At 41.1% G+C, this 24411-nt stretch overlaps 1 protein-coding gene across 9 annotated transcripts in view; it reads left to right on the plus strand.

Annotated features, from left to right (window-relative positions):
- Positions 1-24411, plus strand: part of EPG5 (ectopic P-granules autophagy protein 5 homolog) — an 88967-nt gene that overhangs the window by 51809 nt on the left and 12747 nt on the right. For 8 of the 9 annotated variants that reach the window (XM_036321461.1, XM_036321462.1, XM_036321460.1 and 5 more), the window contains 11 exons: positions 1228-1399; positions 2854-3016; positions 9367-9509; positions 10154-10310; positions 11349-11543; positions 12870-13083; positions 15059-15207; positions 16091-16292; positions 17105-17177; positions 17993-18096; positions 20740-20915. In XM_036321461.1, the coding sequence (XP_036177354.1) occupies positions 1228-1399; positions 2854-3016; positions 9367-9509; positions 10154-10310; positions 11349-11543; positions 12870-13083; positions 15059-15207; positions 16091-16292; positions 17105-17177; positions 17993-18096; positions 20740-20915 (1748 nt within the window). The remainder of the gene's footprint in view (positions 1-1227; positions 1400-2853; positions 3017-9366; positions 9510-10153; positions 10311-11348; positions 11544-12869; positions 13084-15058; positions 15208-16090; positions 16293-17104; positions 17178-17992; positions 18097-20739; positions 20916-24411) is intronic. The other variant, XM_036321459.1, reaches the window with a different exon arrangement.

The raw sequence follows: 24411 nt of genomic DNA on the forward strand, positions 1-24411 counted from the left end.
CCCGTGACCTCTCATCCCCTGTTATCTTACTATGGAAAAGAAACAGGGATGTGGCAGCTTTTCTTCATGTTCTTCAGTTCCTGCCTGCACTCTGGTATGTGTGTAGTGTAGTAGAGAGAGAGGGAGGGAAGGTAGGATATATTGGATACCTACTGTGTTGTGTTCAGCTGTGTACTAGGTGTAGAAATGTAAACATTTAACTTGGACTCAGCAATATGAGAACATGTGCAATTTACTGCAAGGTTAACAGTACAGATTTACCTTTATTTTTCTTATATGCCACCTTATTTCTTATTTGGGCTCCATAATTTGTTGAGTGAATGAATAGTGAATGAATGAATGAATGAATGAATGAATGAATGACTATATGACTATGTAAACATAAATTCTGTAGGAGTTTGTGCCCATGTTCTTACTCATTTTAACTCGACTACTTTCAACCCTCTTGTCTAAACCTTGGCCTATCTAAGATTTTTCACTTAGCTGTATTCCATGATGCTCATTTCTTTTTCTCCCATTCCTATGAAGTTTATTTGGGTGATTGCATTAAACTTTTAACTGGGCTACCTGCCCCACCCCCCCATTCCATTGTCTGATGGTAGCTACCATCTTTCTCAAGCTTACTTAGAGCTGTTCACTAGATCCTCTTTGTTGTTTTTTTTAAATTTATTTTTATTGATTTCAGAGAGGAAGGGAGAGGGAGAGACAGAAACATCAATAATGAGAGAGAATTATTGATCAGCTAGCTGCCTCCTGTGGGATCGAGCACGCAACCCGGGCATGTGCCCTTGACCAGAATCAAATCTGGGACCCTTCAGTCTGCAGGCCAACACTTTATCCACTGAGCCATACTGGCTAGGGCCACTAGATCCCCTTTGTACTAGCATAAGTCCAAACGTGTTAGTGCATCATGCAAGGCTATCTAGGGTAATAATTTAAGATTGTGAGCTGTAACTCTTTAACTATCATTAAGACTTTTTGAGGTAGGAGTTCTATTCAATCACACCCCGTGCTCCTGATCTCCCAGCTCCTGGGAGAGTATTAGTAGGCCTGTGTGGGTGCTCCCTCAGAGCTTATAAATGATAAAAGATTTAGGCCTCTGAAGTATCTATTCTGTATATCTCAGCATTTTTTATGATGGTAGCAGGCCAGGGCTTTGCACCCTCTCAGTAAGTTACTACCTAGTTGTAGCCATTACTCAGTAAATATAACTTTGTTTTCTTTCAGCTAAAGAGAGGGTCTTAAGTAACTTGCGGAAGCATGACGCTCCCCAGCCTCCCCTTGCTCTGCACCCAGTGAGGCCTCCTGTGCAGGTTATTTCCTCTGATGTGCTCCTGAGTCAGAAGGACACCACCCAGGTGGTGCGCACAGACCTGAATCTGTTGCGACAGCAGGCCAGGTAAGCCCAGGAGACCCCCGGGTCACGCCTCCCTGCTTGCTGCCTTGACAGCTGGGTGACTTAGCACCTGGAAGGGTCCTCATCAGCGTTCTGGCCAGGCGGGTAACGGGTGGAGACGGACTCACACGGCTACTTTAGTTAACCAAGTTGTGACAAGTCTTTTAACTTCCCATGGAAATTATGTGGTGCTTTCATGGACTATAAATTTGTACATGTTTCCTGTGGTGGCATTTCTGAGTGTCAGCAGTGCCAGCTGAGTGTTTCCTATGCTTCTCCTGAGGAACCTGCTGATAATGGAAAGGTTGTGTTTAAAGGGGATGAATTGAGGTTTACTTTCTTTGTCATCGCTTTGTTCTCTCACTCTCCATACTCTTAAAAATCGGCACAGGCATTGATCGACGTGCGGGAAAGGCATTTAGTGTTCTGTGTTCACGAGAGAGACAGAATGATCAACTCTTTAAGGTTCTGGCTTGCCATCTTGTGAGAAGGAGCGTGTGGGTAGCAAGTCTATTTTATAAAGTAAAAGAGTCTATTTGGCAAATCCCACAGGAATCAACCTCTCCTTTTTTTAAAATTTATCTTTATTGTTGAAAGTATTACAGACGCCTCCTTTCCCCTCATTGACCCACTCCACACCGCTCCTGCCCCTGGGAATCAGTCTCTTATTGGCCTTTGTTTCCTTTGCTGTTTTTGGTCCAGTTATGTATTTGCATGTGCACACAACTCCTCTACATAGGCACACACGTACTGGCCTGCACGAGAAAGTAATCATAACTACACTTAGAACAGTATTGACACCATGTAAGAATTAACTTTCTCCATTTAAAGAAATATATGTTTTTTATTGATTTCAGAGAGGAAGGGAGAGGGAGAGAGAAACATCAATGATGATAGAGAATCATCGATTGGCTGCCTCCTGCATGCCCCTCACTAGGGATGAGCCTGCAACCTGGGCATGTGCCCTTGACTGGAATTGAACCTGGGACCCTTAAGTCTGCAGGCCGACGTTCTTATCCACTGAGCCAAACCAGCTAGGGCAACTTTCTCCATTTTTGAAAATTTAGTTTGAGTTACTAATACCTAAAAAATCAGTGATACGTACAAGTAAGGGCACCCCTTTAGGATAGTTAAATTAGGTTGAAATTCTCATTTGTTCTTATATATTTAAGGGTTCATTTAAAAAGCATTGCTAATATAACAGATTCTAAGTGAAGTTTTATTTCTGGCTAAAAAGTTGTCCCACTTTTTCTTGGTTTCTTAATTTTCTGGTTAGCATGACTGCCAGGGTGAGAATTTGGGTGAGCCTTGGCACACACACCTTTGGCCTTTTTACTGTGGAATCCTTATATCTTGCTCTAATGCAGGCTTGGGTAACTGTAAGCCTTTATCACTTATTATGAGATCTTTCTGAGACTTTCTTTGACCTCCGGGATGATTTTTTTTTCTTTCCCCAGAACGGCTGCTCTTCGGGAATCTCAGCAAGTTGCCCTGGATAGTGAGCTGTTGGACACAATGCCCAAACAGTATGTTAATCGAGAAGAACAGACCACACTACATTTGGAGTGCAGAGGCATTAGTGGTAAGAAATGCCAAGGAGCAGCAGTTGTAACAGTCCAGGTAAGATGGTTTAAATTCCTTTGTAGTTCAGAGAATTTTAATTGAGCCCCTAATTGGCATATCATTGAGAAAGACTGAAAGAAGTATATAGCAGGTGAGCCATGTCTCAAAACATGTAACAGTTTTTAGGGGAGTGAAGACACACACAGCTAATCACCTGTTTCCATAAGTGCTGACAAGTCATATAAAACAGATAGAAATTCAAAGAAAAGGAGAATCATCGAGGAGATTGTGAGAGTGGGGGCCTTAAACTGATCCTTACAAGATTTTGATAATGATAGTTTGGATTCAGTAAGAAGCAGTGTGGGAATGGAGTCAGCATGACTTCATCTAGGGGTCAGGGGCTGGCTGTGTCAGTGTGTTTCAAGTTGTTGTTGGAAGTGGTGGTAGGATCCACAGTGGGGAGGTTGGAGTTCACGTTGGAAAGGATGCGCATTGGGAGCGCTGGCTGTGTGCTGTGGACAGTTGGGGGACCCGGAAGACAAACATGGGAGGGACCTGTGGAAGGCAGATCAGCTGGGTAGCACCTGCCAACAGGCAAATGGGGAGTTGTGCAACAATGTGTATAAAAATTAAACTACCTCTAGAGTCACCTTCTTGAATTGGAAAAATAAAATTAAGTTGGATGTGACTTTGGAAGGACTTCCAAAGGGAAGTTTAGCTTTAGCCAGCATATCATAGCATTTGCTTCATGCCAGCCACTGTCTGAACACTTTACAGAACTGATTGTTATCTTCACCACAACCCAATAAGAGGGTAATTTTTCTTATCTGCATTTCCAGATGAAGAAATAGAGGCATAGAGAGGTTAAGTTACATACCCAAGGTGACACAGCCAGTGAGTGGCTAAGCCAGGAAGTCCCAGGCAGTCTGGTTAGAGCACATGCCCCTTAATCACCTCACCTCACTCTGTCTGCACATGAATTCAAGATTCCCTGAGCTGCGGAAGAAATGTTTAGAGAGAGGCCTACTTACTGCCTGACTACATTTGCACAAAAATAGCTCTCCTATTTGGTTAGCTTTTAGAAATTGGAACATTTTATTTTCTGACCCTTGGTTGTCTCTCAATAATTTCTCCTTTGTGTGTGTGCCAATCCCCATTTTTACCAGTCCAAATGTATTCTTTTTCTTTTCTTTTTTCAAATTTTCTTCTGGTATTCTAATGTATTCTTTTTAAAAAATATATTTTCATTGATTTTTAGAGAGAGAGGAAGGGAGAGGGAGAGAGAGAAATATTAACGTGAAAGGGAGACATCAATCTGCTGCCTCCTGCATGCCCTAACTGGGGATCGAGCCCACAACCCAGGCATGTGCCCTGACTGAGAATTGAACTGGCAACCTTTTGGTGCATGGGACGATGCCCAATCAACTGAGCCACACTGGCCAGGGTTCTAATGTAGTCTTTATCTCCTTGGGTGACTGTTTTATCTAAAATGTCTTCTCAAAAACAACTTTTATATTTTGTAGTTTTCATTACCTTCAAAGTTATTTCTGGCAAAGTAACATATTTGTATGCATCTAAAGTTAGGAAATTCAATCTGGAATGTGATCATTGATTAGAGAATTCATGGATCGGGTCATTTTTTAAAATCAGCTTCATGGAAAATGATTTCATATTTAAAATATAAATTTTAAAATTAAAAAACATAAATGTTTTAATAATTTTAATGCTCATTTATGAAGATTTCAAATTATATCATGAAAATATTTTATTGCTTGATAAAACTTTTCTGGGAGGGGACGCCTTGGAAATTTCCAGCCATCTGCAAGTGTTTGAACTATGTATAGCTTGTTGGGGGTATACAAAAGCCAAATATATTTTATGGGAATTGAGACGTGCTTCTTCTGTGGTTGCCTCTCCTAATAGAAGCCTAATAATTCAGTGACATTCCCTGAGGACATGGGGTGATTTATAATAGGGTTCCTTGTGTTGTACTTTGTTATTGTGGGGCATGTTTGCGGGACTCAGAATTGATTTATTGTCATGTGAAAAATTTGTTCATTCCTAGAAATGAAAGATGGAAAAGACCCACTGAGGGCCTCAGGTTATTGTGAAAGCTTACTGGAGGACCAGCTGTGTCCTACTTTTAAATTTCTTTGTCTACTTCAAGTGACTCAGGAGGGGCTTCCATCAGGCTGCTTTGTTCTATTGTCTACGACTTCTTGTAATTATGAGCTGGTGGTCATTCAGTCTCTCTCACCCCCGTTCTAGGAAGAAAACTTTCAACAGTGGTGGGAACAGTAAACAAAATAAGTAGACTAGGAAATAATGAGCATTTTGGGAAAGTGGCAAAACTTTCCTACACTAGTTGGTTTTCTTTTATTCTTCAATATTAGTAAAAGGCGAAAGATTTATGCGGTCTGAAGAGAAACCAGAGCATATTCTTCAATATTAGTAGTTTCCACGACATGGATGGAGGTTTTAAAGTTCAAGTTATGAAGTGGACTTGGTCTCGTCTCTACATTTCCCAGTGAAGTGAACTTCTGTTCTTTCTCTCTTGTCCTTAAGTCTTTCCACTTTCCTTCATCCTCACTGTCTTCCTTCTCTCACATTCTCTTTCACTCTCTGGCTGTTTCTCTCCAGGCCAGCCCAGCGCTGTGGCCCTCAAAGACCAGCTCTAATTGCAGTTGCTGACATATTGGGCAAAAGAACTGACTGCACATCATATTCCTAATCACATCTTAAGCTATTAAATTTTGGCCTATTGCTTGAAAGTTTTGAAATTCAGTATTTGTATTGGTTCAGTAAGTGGTTTAATGGAAGTTATTTAATTTTTTATCTTTCATTTCTCTAGTAGTAAAAACGAAAGTAATTATTGTTAACATATATTATTGGATAGTCGCTTTTGTGGCTTTTGATCCATACTAACAGCCTATGTTTTTCTTTGAAACAAGAAGTTTTGTAAAGATCTTTACCACAATGGTGGTGCATGTTATAGAAGAAAGTTGTCATTATGATCATAAAAAGTAGGTGTTGAGTGTATTGTCAGAGCTGTGCTGTGCTGGGTGCTATGTAAAGCCAAATAGGACCATTGCCCTTCAGGAGCTTTTGATTTGGAATTTATGTCCCCTGACATAAATAAGTCTCGATTAAATAAGTTTGTGAATTAAATGTTGACATTATTCACAGACAAAGGATACCTGTAACCATTATAGTGGTGGCTGAAGATTGGGTTTGGGCAGGTGCATATAAAGGAAAATGTAGACCCTACTGCTCACCCAGGTAATTGTGGAAAACCATCTAAGGAGAATGTAGGATTTAAAACTCTTGCCTCCTAGATGTTCTGGTCTTTTCAGCATTCTCCACCGTGCCTGCAAAATAAGTCCAAGTTCCCCAGTTTGCTTTAAAGGCCTCTTCTGCTCCCCGGTCTCATTGCACTGCACCCTTCAGCCCAATCCCTTGACCCCAATCAGCCTGGCCAGCCTCCTCCTCAATGTCCTGTCCTCCTGTCCCCCACATCTGCCACATTGGTTCCGTCTTTGTTTTGCAGCCTGGGCCAAGGATCTTTTCTGCATCAATCCACATCCAAAAAAGAACATTAAAAAATGCAAAAACAAAGCAGTTATTATATAGGTCACCATCAGTTAATTAGAAAAAGGGTTGTTAGCCCCTCAACTAGGAAAGACATAATCTTTTTTTTTTTTTTAATTTATTGCTTAAAGTATTACAAAGGGTATTACATATGTGTCCATTTTATCCCCCCGCCCTAGACAGTCCCCTAGCCTCCCCTATCCCCCAATGTCTTATGTCCACTGGTTATGCTTATATGCATGCATACAAGTCCTTTAGTTGATCTCTTACCCCCCTACCTCCTGCCCCCCAACCCTCCCCAGCCTTCCCGCTGCAGTTTGACAATCGGTTTGAGGCAGCTCTGCCTCTGTATCTATTATCGTTCAAAAGTTTATAATGGTCTCTATTATCCATGAATGAGTGAGATCATGTGGTATCTTTCCTTCATTGACTGGCTTATTTCACTTAGCATAATGCTCTCCAATTCCATCCATGACATTGCAAATGGTAAGAGTTCCTTCCTTTTTAGAGCAGCATAGTATTCCATCGTGTAGATGTACCACAGTTTTCTAATCCATTCATCTACTGATGGGCACTTAGGCTGTTTCCAGATCTTAGCTATGGTGAATTGTGCTGCTATGAACATAGGGGTGCATATATCCTTTCTGATTGGTGTTTCTGGTTTCTTGGGATATATTCCTAGAAGTGGGATCACAGGGTCAAATGGGAGTTCCATTTTCAGTTTTTTAAGGAAACCCCATACTGTCTTCCATAGTGGCTGCACCAGTCTGCATTCCCACCAGCAGTGCACAAGTGTTCCTTTTTCTCCACATCCTCTCCAGCACTTGTCGTTTGTTGATTTGTTGATGATAGCCAGTCTGACAGGTGTGAGATGGTACCTCATTGTTGTTTTGATTTGCATCTCTCGGATGATTAGTGACTTTGAGCATGTTTTCATATGTCTCTTGGCTTTCTGAATGTCCTCTTTTGAAAGGTGTCTATTTAGGTCCTTTGCCCATTTTTTGATTGGATTGTTTATCTTCCTTTTGTTAAGTTGTATGAGTTCCCTATAAATTTTGGAGATTAGGCCCTTATCAGATATGACATTGGCAAATATGTTTTCCCACACAGTGGGTTTTCTCATTGTTTTGTTGATGGTTTCTTTTGCTGTGCAGAAGCTTTTTATTTTGATGTAGTCCCATTTGTTCATTTTCTCTTTAGTTTCAAGTGCCCTAGGAGCTGTATCAGTGAAGAAATTGCTTCGGCATATGTCTGAGATTTTGTTGCCTTTGGATTCTTCTAGAATTTTTATGGTTTCCTGTCGTACATTTAAGTCCTTTATCCATTTTGAGTTTATTTTTGTGTATGGTGTAAGTTGGTGGTCTAGTTTCATTTTCTTGCATATATCTGTCCAATTTTCCCAACACCATTTATTGAAGAGACTATCTTGGCTCCATTGTATGTTCTTGCCTCCTTTGTCAAATATTAATTGAGCATATAGGTTCGGGCCGATTTCTGGGCTCTCTATTCTATTCCATTGATCTATATGCCTATTCTTGTGCCAGTACCAGGCAGTTTTGAGAACAGTGGCTTTGTAATACAACTTGATATCTGGTATTGAGATCCCACCTACTTTGGTCTTTTTCAGGATTGCTGCAGCTATTCGGGGTCTTTTTTTATTCCAGATGAATTTTTGGAGAGTTCGTTCTAGATCTCTGAAGTATGCCGTTGGTATTTTAATGGGAAGTGCGTTGAATTTATAGATTGCTTTGGGTAGTATGGACATTTTAATGATGTTGATTCTACCAATCCATGAACACGGTATGTTCTTCCATCTGTTTATGTCTTCCTCTATATCTAGGAAAGACATAATCTTAAGTAAAGGATAGTCTTTTAAATTTAAATGAGATAAATTTAGTTGTGTTTTTTTGAAGCTTACTAAATTCTTCTTGTTTTTTATATCTTTACTGAAATCCAATAAAAATTTAATCAAAGATAAGCTTTCAGGAACCATTGAATTAGTCAATTGCTCTTTCCAAGGCATGCAACTGATTTGGGCACGTCCCGTATTTATCTTATTTTATTGTTTGCTTTATAAGTATATGCCATTTTTTTCCCTTTCAAAATGGCATATGTTTTATTAACAGCATCCATGTCCTCCTTTGTTTATGCTGGGCACACGTGAGATGTGCAGCCTCTGTCTCGAGTTGAATTGTATGTGCTGCTGGGTGGGAGAACAGAAGGGTTAAGGCAGCCGTGGGCAAACTACGGCCTGCCGGCCGGATCCGGCCCGTTTGAAATGAATAAAACTATTGAAAAAAAAGACCGTATCCTTTTATGTAATGATGTTTACTTTGAATTTATATTAGTTCACACAAACACTCCATCCATGCTTTTGTTCCGGCCCTCCGGTCCAGTTTAAGAACCTATTGTGGCCCTCGAGTCAAAAAGTTTGCCCACCCCTGGGTTAAGGCTTTGTGGACAGATGATCAACAGAGGAGGGCCTCGTGGAGGAAGACATTGAGTCATCTTTTTATGAGGATTGCGGCATCAAAACATAAGCGACATAGAGCATATCCTACAGAAGACGTTGAACCAGCGAAAATGAATTCAAGTCTGCTCAATTCAAGTCAAAACTAATTTCCCTTATGAAAAATTTGGAGATTCTTGAATATTTTTTTGACATTTCCCCCCCATCCCTGTCAGGTTCAACCAAGAGTCTTGAGCTATCATATTAATTGTAATAATCTTTTATCATATGCCAGTATATATGTAATAATATATCCGCTCTATAAACATTAGGGGCAAAAATATCTGTTGACCATTTTAATTTTTGTTAGTTTGAAGGTATGCACAAGAACGAAGCAGTAAGCCAACAGCTTCATGCTTTGTGGAAAGAAGTGAAGCAGTTACAAGCAGAAGCTACTAAACCACCACCGCTTAATATTGTGGAGGCGGCTGTGCATGCAGAAAACTTGATTACGTAAGTTGTAAGGACATTCTACTTTAAAATACTCCTTTGCTATTGTCGATAGTAATAGTCTACTACACTCCCCCAGGCATCCACTAATTAAATTAGCATAGGGATTGGCATACTATGGCCTTTGGACCAAAATCTGCCCTACCACCTATTTTTATTTTTTTAAAAAATATTTTTATTGATTTCAGAGAGGGAAGGAGAGGGAAAGAGAATCCAGAATCAAACCCTGGACCCTTCCGTCCACAGGCCAATGCTCTATCCACTGAGTCAAACCGGCGAGGGTGCCACCTATTTTCCTAAAGTTTTATTGGAATACAGCCATACCCATTTATTTATTTTTTAAATATATATTTTTATTGATTTCAGAGAGGAAGGGAGAGAGAGGTAGAAACATCAGTGATGAGAGAGAATCATTGATCAGCTGACTTCTGCACACCTCACACTGGGGATCGAGCATAAATAATTTTTATGTACTGAAAGTAAGATGTTGGGTCAAGTTGGAAGATAACCAAGAAATATTTCTAAAGTGACATTTGTATGGGATTTGAGCACTCTTAGGAATATTGCCTGAGAAATGTAGAGTATCAGAAACCCGAGTAAGTTTGGATTCTCATACTGCAGACCACTTCTTACCTGTTTTCCTACAGGACCTTAGTGAATGCCTATAAGTTGCAGCCGACGCCTGGGGTTCAGAAGGTTGGCATTAGCCTCTTCTTTACTGTTGTGGATTACGTCAGCGATGAGACTCAACGTCACCCTCCCACAAGGCAGTTCTTTACTTCCTGCATTGAAATTTTGGGACAGGTAAGGTTAATCTGTGTTGCTAGCCTTTTTCAGATATAATGAAATACACCCTATTGTATTCTTATTAGATATGTGACTTCAGACTTATATTGCAGGTTCAGAAGCCCTTTTATTTATTTATTTATTTATTTTAAATATGTTTTTATTGCTTTCAGAGAGGAAGGGAAAGGGAGACAGGGATAGAAACATCAATGATGAGAGAAAATCATTGATCGGTTGCCTCCTGCATGCTCTCTACTGGGGATCAAGCCCGTAGCCCGGGCATGTGCCCTGACCAGGAATAGAATTGTGACCGGATTCACAGGTCGAAGCTCAACCACTGAGCCATGCCAGCTGGGCTTAAGTCATATTTCTTTAAGTATTTGTTAAGTTGCATAATTTTTCATGTTTTGGCCATTTATATCTTTTTGGTGATTTGCTGGTTATTGTCCTTTGCACATTTTCTGTTGGAGAGTTTCTTTTTTTATTGCTTTTCAAAGAGCAACTCAGACTGTTAACCCGGTATCTGGAATTCGTTATAAATTAATTTTTCTATTTCATCATTCTTTAATTTTATACACTTTGCTTTATGGAAGTTATCAATTCAGATCTGTCAGTCTTGTCCTTTATTATTGCTGCTTGTGGTCAAGTTTATCAGAACTTTCCTGACCCTGAGATTATTTAAATGTTCACGCACACTCTAGTGCTCTTAACCATTAGAACCAAGTTAAAGCAATGTGAAGTTTTCCTGATTAGACTTTAATTGTAAAAAGTTAGCTTTTTAAAAAAGTATTAAAGTCTATAACCTGAAAGTTGTGTTTTCTTGACATAATGCAGGGTCACTCTGGGTACTTAGTAATCATGGCAGGTACATTGCAGATTGTTCATACTGTCTACAGTGGAAGTGATATGTTCATTTTAGGTTTCTTTTGATTGTTTTATATTTTCATTTAGAAAGAACTCCTGTTTGCCTTGTATACTACCCGTTAAAACTTGGTTCCTTAAGTAACGGTTGGGGAGTGGAGAATTGATGGCATTTTCCTCTTTTATTCGTTCAAGGTGTTCATCAGTGGCACTAAATCAGAATGCAGAAGAGTGCTGGAGACCGTTCTGAAGAACAGGAGGCTCTGCTCTCTTCTGTCTCCTTTCTTTACTCCCAATGCTGCGCCTGCAGAGTTCATACAGCTCTACGAGAAAGTGGTGAGGTTCCTGAGTGAGGACAACAGTGACATGATTTTCATGCTGCTGACCAAGGTGAGATGTGATCCCATCCGATGTCATCACTGAAATGTAGAAACTATGGTGTTTCCCACTCCACAGACATGAAAGGCCCTCCAGAGTCCTGCTTCCAGGTGGACTGTAGGCTCACAGGCCTTTTCCAATTTTGTGTGGTCTTTAAGCAGCCCAATTCCACAGCTTCCTCTTTTGGGGTGTCATTTGTGAGGCGAACGTGATAACCACTACACTACGGAAACGCGCTTGGGGTGTCATTTGTATTGTATGGGACAGTCTAATTTCACTAGAAAAAGGACCTAGTTCCCAAACTCTCTTTTAAAAACTTAGTACAGTTTTGAAATATTCATTATAGTAATTTAGTACATCCTTCTTTTGAATTTATCCTGAATTAATGCCTAAATTGTGTTTGATAAATGGGTTGTACTGTATCCAAGTCTCTCATATTTAGAACAAGCCAGATCTAAGCAAATTGCCTTTGTCGTCATTCCAAATAGGATGTTATTTAACTCAGACCCAGGCAATGCATTTACTTAACGAGTTGGGAAATTTAGAGCCTCAGCTATTTTGTCTTCAATTGTATTTCTCTGACATCTGTGAGTCATAAAACCTGGTGATTTTTTAGGGTCTAGGACTGATCTCAGTTGTAATGGGAGAGAACATGTGGTATAGTGTGGGATTCTGGAAGGTGACCTCAGCACCCTGAATTTTTATTAACTGAGGTAGCTAACTGATGCAGATTCAGAAACATGGCTGCTTGAGGGAGACAGTTCCTTAAGCGCTGCTTGTTTGCAGCACTGTGACCAGCGGAAGAGAACTACGGATCCTTATAGGGAAAACTTACCCACAAGCTTTTATTTTAAATATTTTTTTAAATTGATTTCAGAGAGGAAGGGAGAGGGAGAGAGAAATAGAAACATCAATGAGAGAGAATCATTGATTGGCTGCCCCCTGCATGCCCCCCACTGGGGATCTAGTCCACAATCCGGGCATGTGCCCTGGACTGGAATTGAACCCAGGACCCTTCAGTCCGCAGGCCAACTCTCTATCCACTGAGCCACACCACCCAGGGCCCCACAAGCTTTTTAAATTGCAAAAAAGCATGTGGAGCTGAGAAAACTCTGCCTTTGCGGGCTTTAGAGATGGAGGCATAGCAGCACCCATCAATCATTGAACTGCCCAGATTCTTTTAGGTGTTTGTGTATAAACTTCAGTTTGTTTAAGTCTTTATGAAAATCTAAATGCTAGGTAATCTTTGATTTTTAAATTAAATCGTACAGACTTTAGTCTACTTCAGTTAACTTTCTAGTGTCAATAAAATTGCTTCTTGTGTCTTTTTCGTTTTAGTTCCATGTGAAGCAATGGTTAAACACCGCCAGGCCTCCTCTGTCTGAGCGCACCAGGCTTCTGGAGTCCATTCACCTGGCCCTCACTGCCTGGGGCCTAGAGCCAGACGAAGACATTTTGATGCCGTTTAACCTTTTCTGCAAGCACTGGACTTACCTTCTTCTCTACCAGTTCCCTGACCAGTACAGTGACATTCTCAGGCTGCTCATGCAAAGTAAGTGACAGGTTAGACTGCAGTGAATAATAGGACGCCATCCCACAAACGTCAGCCACAAATGTGAAAGTAACACAAGTGCGCAGGATTAGTGTGACTGACTTTTACCTGAAGAACTCGACAAACAATGCCCAGGAGATGGCTACTTGTAAAAATGGTCATTTATTGTCTGAAATGCTGGAAAGGGCCCCATTGGGCAAGGCGGCACTTAGCCTTCGGTGTTGGAGTCCACAGTTGTGCACCCATCTCTCTCCCTTGACTTGGCAGCTGTCTTGAATGGGGTAGAAGTGAGCTTGATTACTCTGCTGACTACAGATTTGCTCAGAGAAGGAAGTTGCTCCTTACTTGACAGTTGGTTTCTCTGTAGTTGAAAATAGTGAATAGATTTTAGGGTTTTTTCCCCTCAATTTTTTAATTTAATTTTTTTGCAACTGCATTTTATCCCTACATAATGACAGACTGTATTTATATTTGTTAAGGAGAGGAGAAGCATTAAACTTTCCCCATTCCCATCATTTCTGTCCCCTTCCAGCAATTTCCCATTGGAGTGTTGGAGACTAGAGGAGAAATAAGGAATGTAGGCTTTTTATTTTTGGAATTTCACTAGGCAGGATTTTTACTTGAAAAATGAGATAGTATTTATTTTTCATACAAACTTTATACTATTTACAGATGTAATGGAAAACTAAATTTTGCTTTATGCCAAATCTTTGTGTTACTTATCAGAGATTATTTAATGAATAAGTTAATGCTCTTATGTATTGGACTGCCAGAAGAATACTGAAATCTGTGGCCTCATTTTTAAAGCCCTCTGGCTTTCATTGTTTCCTATGGAGGGAAGTTGCAGGGCAAGTGGAGAATACTGACAGGGAAATCTATTTGTACAATTTTTGATGCATATTTACCATATTTACATAGCTAATTTTTGTTCTAAATTTTCAAAATTTGATCAAGTATATGTTGTCTCCCCCCCCCCCCCCCCGGCCCCGAAAGCTTTTAAAGAGATTGTACACTGTTTATGTAGACAACCATAGACTTGCATGTAGCAGAAAATGTATACTTCCCAGGGGAGGTAACTCAATGAAAGGTTTGGGAATAACAGTACACCCCTGTCACATTCCATGACCTCCAGCCTCCTGGCTTCCCATCCCTCCCTGGCCACCATGTCAGTTCCTAGCATCCATTCTTTGCTCATCTGCTCTCTTCCTTCAACCTGGGGGAGCCTGTTTGATTTTTCCTGGCTTCACTGCTCTCTTGTAGGTGTGAATGATCCCACACTTGTAGCGTGGCTCTAGGCCTCTGTCCTAAGATCAGACCACAGGTAGCAGTTGGACACAAACCCTTTCAATGTAGTGCAGCTGACCCAACATCCTCCCCTCAGACCTGCACCTGTGAGCCTCTGTTACTCTGACCCTCGTGCCATCTCCGGGGAAAGGCCTGAGGAGTTATTCCTGTCCTCTGGGATGTGAGCTTTACAAGGAGTAGGCTGTTGGTTGGTGGTCCCTACTTTTGCATGATGTCTGTGTTGCTTTAGGTTTTCCCATTGTAGGAGTGGAGTTTTAGGGGAACTTATGACACCTTTTGAAGACAGCCCAGACTCTGCTGTTGCTTCTGCACCCCGTCTTTCCTGCCCTGTCACCATTATTTGTCTCACATCATCCAGCCAGGAGGATGGCACCTTACCTCTCCCCAGTCAGGTCTGTAGGTGGGGTTCCCTCCTGGACTCCAGCTCAGATGGCTCTGGCTGTCTTACTCCTAGCAGGATGGTCAGGAACAGGGAAGCCAAGTGTTCAGGTGGATAGTTTAGTTCTTTTAATGGGTTCACTTCACTTTAGTCTCTTCACCACCGATCTTTATGAATTTGTTTTGGATTTTTATTTAATATTTATTCCTTGATAAAATTCTTGTGTTCTTTGATTCATATTTTTGTTTGTGAAAGATGCTGACTTGCTGTCCTCTGTCCTTACCCCATAAGGCTCTGCTGAGCAGCTGCTGAGCCCTGAGTGTTGGAAAGCCACTCTGAGAGCCCTGGGCTGCTGCGCCCCAAACTGCCAGCAGGGGGCAGCTCTTGCCGAGAGCACGGTGCTTCAAAGCTCTCCGGATGTCCTTTTGTCAGACAAGCAGGTGTGTAGCTTTTGGTGTCTGACTTTTTTTTTTGTTTTTTGTTAGTCTGTGCATTTCTTTTCCATTTCCTTTGTTATTTAAACAATTGGAACACATTTTACATTTATAGCTAAAAAGTTTCTTTTGCCCTAGCTGGTTTGGCTCAGTGGATAGAGCATTGGGTTGTGGACTAAAGGGTCCCAGATCTGGTTAAGGGCACCTAGCTCGGTTACAAGCTTGATCCCTGGCCCTGGTCGGGGCACATGTGGGAGGCAACGAATCAATGTGTCTTTCTCACACCGATGTTTCTCTCTCTCTCTCTCTCTCTCTCTCTCTCTCTCTCTCTCTCTCTCTCTCTCCCCCCCCTCCCTCCCCCTTCCCCCTTCCACTCTCTCTTAAAAGAAGGAAAAATATCCTCGGGTGAGGATTAACAAAAACAATTATTTTTTATTTAAATTTAGAAAGTTCCTTTTTGTGCATTATCTTTTAAGAGCTCTGAGCTTTTCTTTGTCATTCACTTGCTTCCCCCCAAACCCCCTCTACCGGATCACCTTTCTCTCACACCTCAGTGATTCTTGCCTATCTGATCAAGAGCAGCCTGGGCCTCCTCCCTCCCCACCTTAACCCACCTATTTCTTAACTTTATACACTGGCTCCCTCGGCCAGGATTTCAGGTAATGTTCCACAGAGCTCTCATTTTGACACATGTTCTATGATATGGTCCACATGAAAATGTATTTGAAGTAAATGTTTCCTCTATTTTAGGAACAGTTTGAAATATGATGATTTACTTTCACGTGCTATATAACTTGGCAACAATCTTACAAAGTCAGTCACAGCCTACTGTGACACTCTTGTCCAAGTAGCATCAGTGAGCAGTTTTTAACCAGTCATTCTCTTCCAGGTAATGGAGACTATACAGTGGCTCTCAAACTTTTTTTATAAGCTTCGCTTATCCACGTTGGACTTTAAAAGTTTCGGTTTATTCTCAAAGTGGAGTCCTTACTTGGGTGATATGCAGACACTCTTGGGCTATCTTGTGAAAAGGCTGCTTGACTCAGAAATGGAATGCTTGGCCCAGGACCCATCTGCCAGCAGCAAAACAGGTAATATGCTTGAGTGTAACATGGACGTGGGTGTTTTGACCTTCCATTAGGAAGCGGCTTGAATAGACACATTAAGAGGTTTAAATCTTGGAGATAAAACTATCAAAGTGTCAAGCAGGGAAATATATAGCAGAGGTGTGAACCCATGGGCTGTATGTGTCATACCTGCACCTATATTCAGTTAGACAGTAGGTGCTTGCTTCGGCTTGTCTCTGCCCCTCCTTTGTAGGGTGGGGTCTGGAGAAATAGGTTTCAATCTCCATCTCTTTCTTCCTATTACTTATATCACTGAGAAAATGGTTTTGAATATTTAAGCTTATATCTTTACACAAATGTATTGTTACAAAGTTATTCATAACATTTTGTAATAAAAATTCAATTCAGGAAATTACGCTGTAGTAAATGAAAATGTACTTAGTTACGCTAAACTTTGTTTTTATACCAACATAAGCTTATGAGTATACAGATATTAAGTAAATTATTATTATTATTTTTGTTAATCCTCATCTGAGGATATCTTTTCCATTGATTTTTCGAGAGAGTGGAAGGGAGGGGGAGAGACAGAGAGAGAGAAACATTGATGTGAGAGAGACACATGGATTGGTTGCCTCCCCGGTGCCCACCCCGATCTCAAGCCTGCAACCAAGGTATGTGCCCTTGACTGAACCCGGGACCCTTCAGTCTCCGGGCTGACGCTCCAACCACTGAGCCAAACTGGGCAGGCAGAAGTAGATTCTTTTATATAGTGTTATCAGTGATATTGACAAAGGATTTGCTTGTTTCTTGTCTCTAAAAGTTTTTGTTTGTTTCAGTGCTGAGATCCCTGCACTCAGTGATCATCCAGCTGTTTAAGCCATGGATCCTGGTTTTAGAGGACAGTGAAAGGTACATCATTTTTCGGATATTCAGGTTCTTTTGAAATTTATGGACTTAAAGTTCTGATGTTGTTTTGGCACAAGTGATGCACTGACAGATTTAATTTTTTTAAGTTAGGGCCATATTTAAATTTAGAAAAAGCTTCTTTATGAAAGAAAATTAAGACATTTTCTGCTTGTAGAGTTAGGTTAGTCAGGTTGATCAGAGCTGTTATCTTGATATTTTGAAGCAAAATTGGACACTCATTTCTAGTTTTCCATGATAAAGTTGAATGAGTTTTGGTACTTAATTTCAGAAAAACAGATGCTGCTCTCCTTAATTAGGTTTGGATAATATAACACTAAAAGCTGAGACCTATTTGGTCTTATTCAGTATCTCAGTTATTTTTGGAACTAAGTTGGCTTTCAGATTAGTGGGTGGGAATTACCCTTTTAACATGAACTCTGCACTAGAATGAAAGTATTATTTTGTGAGCACTTAAGAGAGAGAGGTGTAAAGCTGTCCAAATACCTCTTAGAAGTCTTTTTCCCCCTAAAAGCATACAGACAAAAACTAGGTGAACTTGACGGGAGTTTTGTAAAAATTACAACAGTGGTAGACATCATAGTATTTAAGGTGTTTTCACAAATACTGATTCATCTGATTCTTAGACTCAGAAAAATTAAATATCTTGCTCCTGTCCCACAGCCTGAGAAGTGGTCTAAATGTGTTTTTGGGCTACATAACACAGTGTTTTCTGTGACTTAGGCAAGCCCCAAACTCTGGGACCTGGAGTAATTTTAATCATGGCATTTCATTTCTATGTGCATTTCATCTGTTTAAAGCAGCCAGCGCCATTACCCCTGGCTGGAGAGCGATGCTGTGGTGGCCTCAGGCATCGTGCAGCTGTTCACTGACTGCATTGGCTCGCTGCATGAGAGATTTAAAGGTAGGAAGATGTTCTATTATGCCTATTATGTCACTTTGTCCCTAAGTCATTCAGGTAATCTTTTGCCTCTGCTTCCCTACTTTTTTAGATTTTATTTTATTTAGTATGCAGTCCTCTTTGACTAAAGGAAGTCACTGATACAGTATTTAGTGTAGTTTGTAGCCTCTTGTTTGTGAGTAGCTATTAGTTTCATCAGCTGTGGAAAGTATACAGCCTCTCTCTTTCAAATATTGTCCATCCCCCTTCTGTCTTCTAGGACTTTGACTTCTTTTTCATGTTTTTCTATTTTTCTGTATTTCATTTTGGGAAAATTCTGGAAGTTTATTTTTCAACTTACTCAGTGTCTCTAACTATAGCTATGTCCAGTTTTTTAAAATATCTATTGAATTCCTCATTTTAGTTTCTAGAATTTTTATTTTTCAAATCTACCCTGATAACTTTTTAAAAAAAGTATTTTTATTGGTTTCAGAGAGGAAGAGAGAGGGGGAGAGAGAGAGAGAAACATCCATGATGAGAGTAAATCATTGATTGGCTGCCTCCTGCACGCCCCCGACTGGGGTCAAGCGTGCAATCCTGGCATGTGCCCTTGACCGGAATCGAACCCCAGACCCTTGAGTCTGCAGGCTGATACTCTATCCACTAAGCCAAACTGGCTAGGGTTACCCTGCTCATTTTTGACGGGATCTTTTTTCTTTTTTTTTTTAAATTCTAGTTTTCACTTCTTTAAAATGTTTAAACATGCCTCTTTCCTTTATGATCTCTATGCAACAATTGCATTATCTGAAGTTCCCATTGCAGGGCGGATTATGCTGCTATTGGATGTTCTTTCAAATTCTTATTTTGTGTATTTTGTAATTTTGTGTCCTAAGCCCATGTTTAGAGAGATTTTATGTAGGGAGATTCTCTAAAGGCTAGGATGGGATGTGCCTCCGGAGAAAATCTGCATTTGGCCAATTGTAACTATGTACTTTCTTGGCTTGGGGTTTCTCACATCACACACTTCCATGAAACCCAGGTCCAAACTGAACTTGCAGGCAGTCCTCAGTTATCACAGTAAACCTTTTTTTCTCTCTAAGTCCCAGTCCAGGCCAAGATAGGGAAGGTGCCTTTCCCTGAATCAATGACAGTCTAGTCCTCGGAAGATCTTCTGTCTCCTGTGCTGTTAAAACCAACCATAAGCAAAAAGTCCAGGCATCTGTGGCCTCAGTATCACTTTATCCCCCTGGTTTCCTGGCCTCTCCTTGCTTTGGCTCCTGGCATTTTCTTCCATTGAGTGTACTACGCATTTTCAAAGATATTAATGTTTTCTTAGTGTATCAGAATGATTTATATTAGTAGGTTTATGAGGCCATTAGGTCCAACCAACTCAGACTCTTGCAAGAGACACCTATTTTCCTGTCCAGTTTCTGTTCCTGTCTATTTATTCTTTTCTTGTCCAAAATACTATTTATGTCCTACTCTTATTCAGAAACTTTTAAGTATAGTGTTATAGCTCATCATTCAAATATGTCTTTTCCAGTGCATTTCGACATTATGTGGTGGTTTTTAAAGGGAAGCACCCTACTCCAGCCACACTGCTCTGCTCCCTGTTCTCTAAAGTCCTTGGGCCTTCCTTCTGCCCTCACTTGTGAGGGCACAGAACTTACTGTGTTTGGGCTGGGGCTAGCTCACTCTTAACCTGAGGGATTCCTCCCAGAGTCTTCTACCTACATGTCCATCCTTATCCAAACAAAACTATCTTTTATCCGTATTTAAACAATGCTACCCTTCATGTCTTAAAAGGTTAAACCATGGGTTAATGATTCATGCTGTGGAGTAAGGACTGGGAATCTAGCACAGGGTTATTAGGAATGATAAATGGATGGGTACCATGTGTTACGCTCATGTTTTTCAAAAGTGAGTGTTGAGAAACACTGTCAGGTTCCTGCCCTTATTGTGTGTGGCGCTCTCTCCTGTGACCAACTATGCTGCATTCCAGTGCATAGAACCTGAAGGCTGAAACCATTTGTTTTAGACTAAATGCTCCTAATGTTGACATTAGCTCTGGAGGCACTAAAGCAGTTGATTCTTGTGAGAATAATACTGAGTGATCCAGGTTGCAGAAGAATGTGAGATTTCTTTTAGAATGACTTACCTGAATGACAGTTGATAGTCTGGTTACATTTCTCTTTGAAGAATATTGGATTCCTTCAAGGTTCCAAAGGACCAAAGTGCCTAGGCAAGAGACTGAATCCATGCTGAGGACCACAGACTAAAGGGACATCTGGAAGTAGTTAGGGCTGTGGAAGTGTACTTGAGTAAAAAGCCATCTATTCAGAAGTTTTGAAGGAAAACTGATCACCCCTGCTAGCTACCACACACCAGCTACTCATTTTAGTTACCCAAGTAATTAAAGTACCATTCTTTATTGTTAACCTGTCTACAGGATTTTCCCCCTGGCATGTGAAAATCTTTGATTTAAAAAAAAAAAATGAATTACATATGAGCATTTATGCCAATAATGCTGGCTGAAAATCTTTGAAAATGGGTAATTATTGGGAACCTTAGGTTTTAGACTTTTAGTTCAAATTGGTATTTTGTATCATTATTATTTTAAAAGGTAAATCAAGAGGTCTTGAGCTGTATTTTCTTTTTCGGTTTTAGGTTATCTGTTGCCGGGTGATGCAGGGGCCCTTCGGTTACACCTGATGCATTATTGTGAAGCGTGTACAGCGCCCAAAATGCCAGAGTTCATCCTGTACGCTCTTCACAGTGCCTACCGGAAGCTCCCGTGGAGGGACCTGCACCCCGACCAGATGCTCATGGAGGCCTTCTTCAAAGTAAGCCCTTCACTCCACGGCCTGGAGAGCTTGGCTTCCAGGTTTTCCGCACAGTTGCCAGGTGTGCCAAAGTGGAAAGCATCTTCCCAGGGAAACCATTTTATGCTGTTGGCATATGATTGGAAACATTTATGGGACCGTGTTTAAAACCCAGAGACAGACTCTGTCATATGGCAGTTGTCTCCTAGACTTCAGTAATATTGTCGTGTGAGTACACAGCTTAATGACAGTGTCACACTCTTTAGTGCTTTCTGTGTATGTATGTTTTTCTGGGATAGTATTATTACTACTGACTGGCAAATGTTCTGTTAAAGCAAAATGTAAATTGTTGGTACTCAAGCCATCGGTTTCTTTAAGCAGTTCTGCAGGGATAACTAGGCTGGAGGAGAGGGAAGTGTCTTGTAACACCGGTCGATGGTGCAGCATAATTACGTGAAGCCGGGATGACCTGGAAGAGCGCCCTCGGTGTGTGTGAGCCTGTGGCAGGAGCCGTACTTACAGAGCCAGGCACAGGGTGCCACTCACAGACCGGTCGGGCGGTTTTGTTGTTAAGTTTCTATTTTTAAAAACCGTTTATAATCTTAGCTTTATATGATTGTTTCAGTCTATTTGTTCATAGTCATCAGTTCGTTTGTGTTTACTCTTCATGTCACATTTACTAGTGGAGCATCTTACATGCTTTAATGACCGTAGGCCCAGTTACTTATGGCAGTTAGTAAAGTGTCCTGCAGTCTCTTAGTGCTCTAGATGGAAACCCGCCAGAGCTGCTCTTGTCAGCCACTCCCCGTAGCTCTGGCAGAAGCTGAGGACAGTTGTCTTAGAGAAATACAGGGTTCAGAGTGAACTCACAGGGAGATTGAGCAGGGGAGACAGGCACGAAGTAGATATTCATTATCATTAGGATGTGGAAGGGCATGTTTTTTTTTTTTTTTTTTTTTTTTTTTTAAATTTTTTTAATTAAATCTTTATTGTTCAGATTATTACATTTGTTCCTCTTTTTTTTCCCCCCATAACTCCCCTCCTCCCAGTTCCCGCCCCACCCTCCGCCCTCACTCCCCACCCACTGTCCTCATCCATAGGTGCACGATTTTTGTCCAGTCTCTTCCCGCATCTCCCACACCCCTTTCCCCCCCAGGAATAGTCAGTCCATTCCCTTTCTATGTCCCTGATTCTATTTGTAATCAACAGTTCATTCTGTTCATCAGATTATTTATTCACTTGATTCTTAGATTCACTTGTTGATAGATGCATATTTGTTGTTCATAATTTGTATCTTTACCTTTTTCTTCCTCTTCCTCTTCTTAAAGGATACCTTTCAGCATTTCATATAATCCTGGTTTGGTGGTGATGAACTCCTTTAGCTTTTCCTTATCTGTGAAGCTCTTTATCTGACCTTCAATTCTGAATGAGAGCTTTGCTGGATAAAGTAATCTTGGTTGTAGGTTCTTGGTATTCATCACTTTGAATATTTCTTGCCACTCCCTTCTGGCCTGCAAAGTTTCTGTTGAGAAATCAGCTGACAGTCGTATGGGTATTCCCTTGTAGGTAACTGAGTTTCTTTCTCTTGCTGTTTTTAAGATTCTCTCTTTATCTTTTGCTCTTGGCATTTTAATTATGATGTGTCTTGGTGTGGTCCTCTTTGGATTCCTTTTGTTTGGGCTTCTCCGCGCTTCTTGGACCTGTAAGTCCATTTCTTTCACCAGGTGGGGGAAGTTTTCTGTCATTATTTCTTCAAATAGGTTTTCAATATCTTGCTCTCTCTCATCTTCTGGCACCCCTATAATTCTGATGTTGGTACGCTTGAAGCTGTCCCAGAGGCTCCTTACACTATCCTCGCATTTTTGGATTCTTTTTTCATTTTGCTTTTCCGGTTGGGTGTTTTTTGCTTCCTCGCATTTCAAATCATTGACTTGATTCTTGCGCTCCTCTGGTCTGCTGTCGGGAGTCTGTATAATATTCGTTATTTCAGTCCGTGTATGCTTAATTTCTAGTTGGTTCCCCAATATAAGATCGAGGGTCTTATTAGTTTTCTTGTAGATCTCATTAAGTTTATCGGCGGCTTCTAAACAGTTCTTGAGAGACCTTAAAAGTGTGGTTCTGAACTCTATATCTTCCATTGACAATTTTGTCCTGTTTCTTTGTCTCCGCATTTTGTTATGCTTCCTTGGTGCACCCCCTAGTGGTCTTTGTTCGCAGTCTTATAGTTAAATCTTGATTGTTGTAGTTAATTCCAGGGAGGGTTTGACCTCCAGGCCAAGTGGCTATGAGAATCAGCTGTGTCAGCAGTGAGAGAACTTCTGTCCTCTAGGGAGGTGCTAATCTGGCGTTTGCCTGAGGCTATCCGGCAAATGCCTGTGTGCAGGGCTTGGGCGGGGCGGGTCGCACAGGATCAACAGGGTGGGCCGGAGAGAGCAGTTATGGCGGCTCTCAGTCCTGTCCCCAGGGGCTCTGCCTCTCTGAGTCCCAGCACCCGCTGCAAAGCTCAGAGAGAAAGCTGCACTCGCTCTTACCGAAGCCAGACAGTCCCGCTTCTCCCGTTTGAGTCTGGGTCCCTAAAGACTCGCCTGTATCTGGAACTCAGAGTCTGCGACTCCCTCAGGATGTGGAAGGGCATGTTTGTTTAAAGAGCTGTGAGGTAGCATCTGAGGGAGAGAGCAGCCTTGGCCGTATGAGAGATGAAGTAGCAGAGTGGTCTGAAGGGATGATGCTGTAGACTTTGTGACTCCAGGAGTTTTAGTTTAATGATGACCTTGACCTGCTAGAAACGGGAACCTTTTAGTTCTATGTTCTTTGTTGAGGGGGTTGAGGGTGAGGATAAGGAGCAGGTTATAAAGGAGGATTACGAATCATTTTCCAAAAGGAAAAGGAATAAGTAGTGAGCATGGTATAATGATGGTGGGAATGGAAGGATGTGACTCATTACCAAATCCCATTGATTGGGACTTTATAGGGTAGAGCTTCTTTTTTTTAAAAATATATATTTTATTGATTTTTTTAACAGAGAGGAAGGGAGAGGGATAGAGAGTTAGAAACATTGATGAGAGAGAAACATTGATCAGCTGCCTCCTGCACACCCCCCCCCACTGGGGATGTGCCTGCAACAGAGGTACATGCCCTTGACCGGAATCAAACCTGGGACCCTTCAGTCCGCAGGCCGACACTCTTTATCAACTGAGCCAAACTGGTTAGGGCAGGGTAGAGCTTCTTAATCTTTATTGGGAAAGGAAAATTTTATAGCTAGCCATGTTTTATTTTAAACAGACTGGAAATAGGCTTATAAGATAACTTTGACATTGATAATATACTATATAATACATTTGCCACTCCCCTAATCCTTAAATTTTATTTTTTTGGACCTGGACATCTTTTCTTTGGGGGAAGAGAATGGGAAGGGTTTTTTGTTTGTTTGTTTGTTTTAAATATATATTTTTTGATATCAGAGAGGGAGAGATGGAAACATCAGTGATGGGAGAGAATCATTGATTGGCTGCCTCCT

Source organism: Myotis myotis, unplaced genomic scaffold (assembly GCF_014108235.1).
Source record: "Myotis myotis isolate mMyoMyo1 unplaced genomic scaffold, mMyoMyo1.p scaffold_m19_p_9, whole genome shotgun sequence".
Lineage (NCBI taxonomy): Eukaryota > Metazoa > Chordata > Mammalia > Chiroptera > Vespertilionidae > Myotis > Myotis myotis.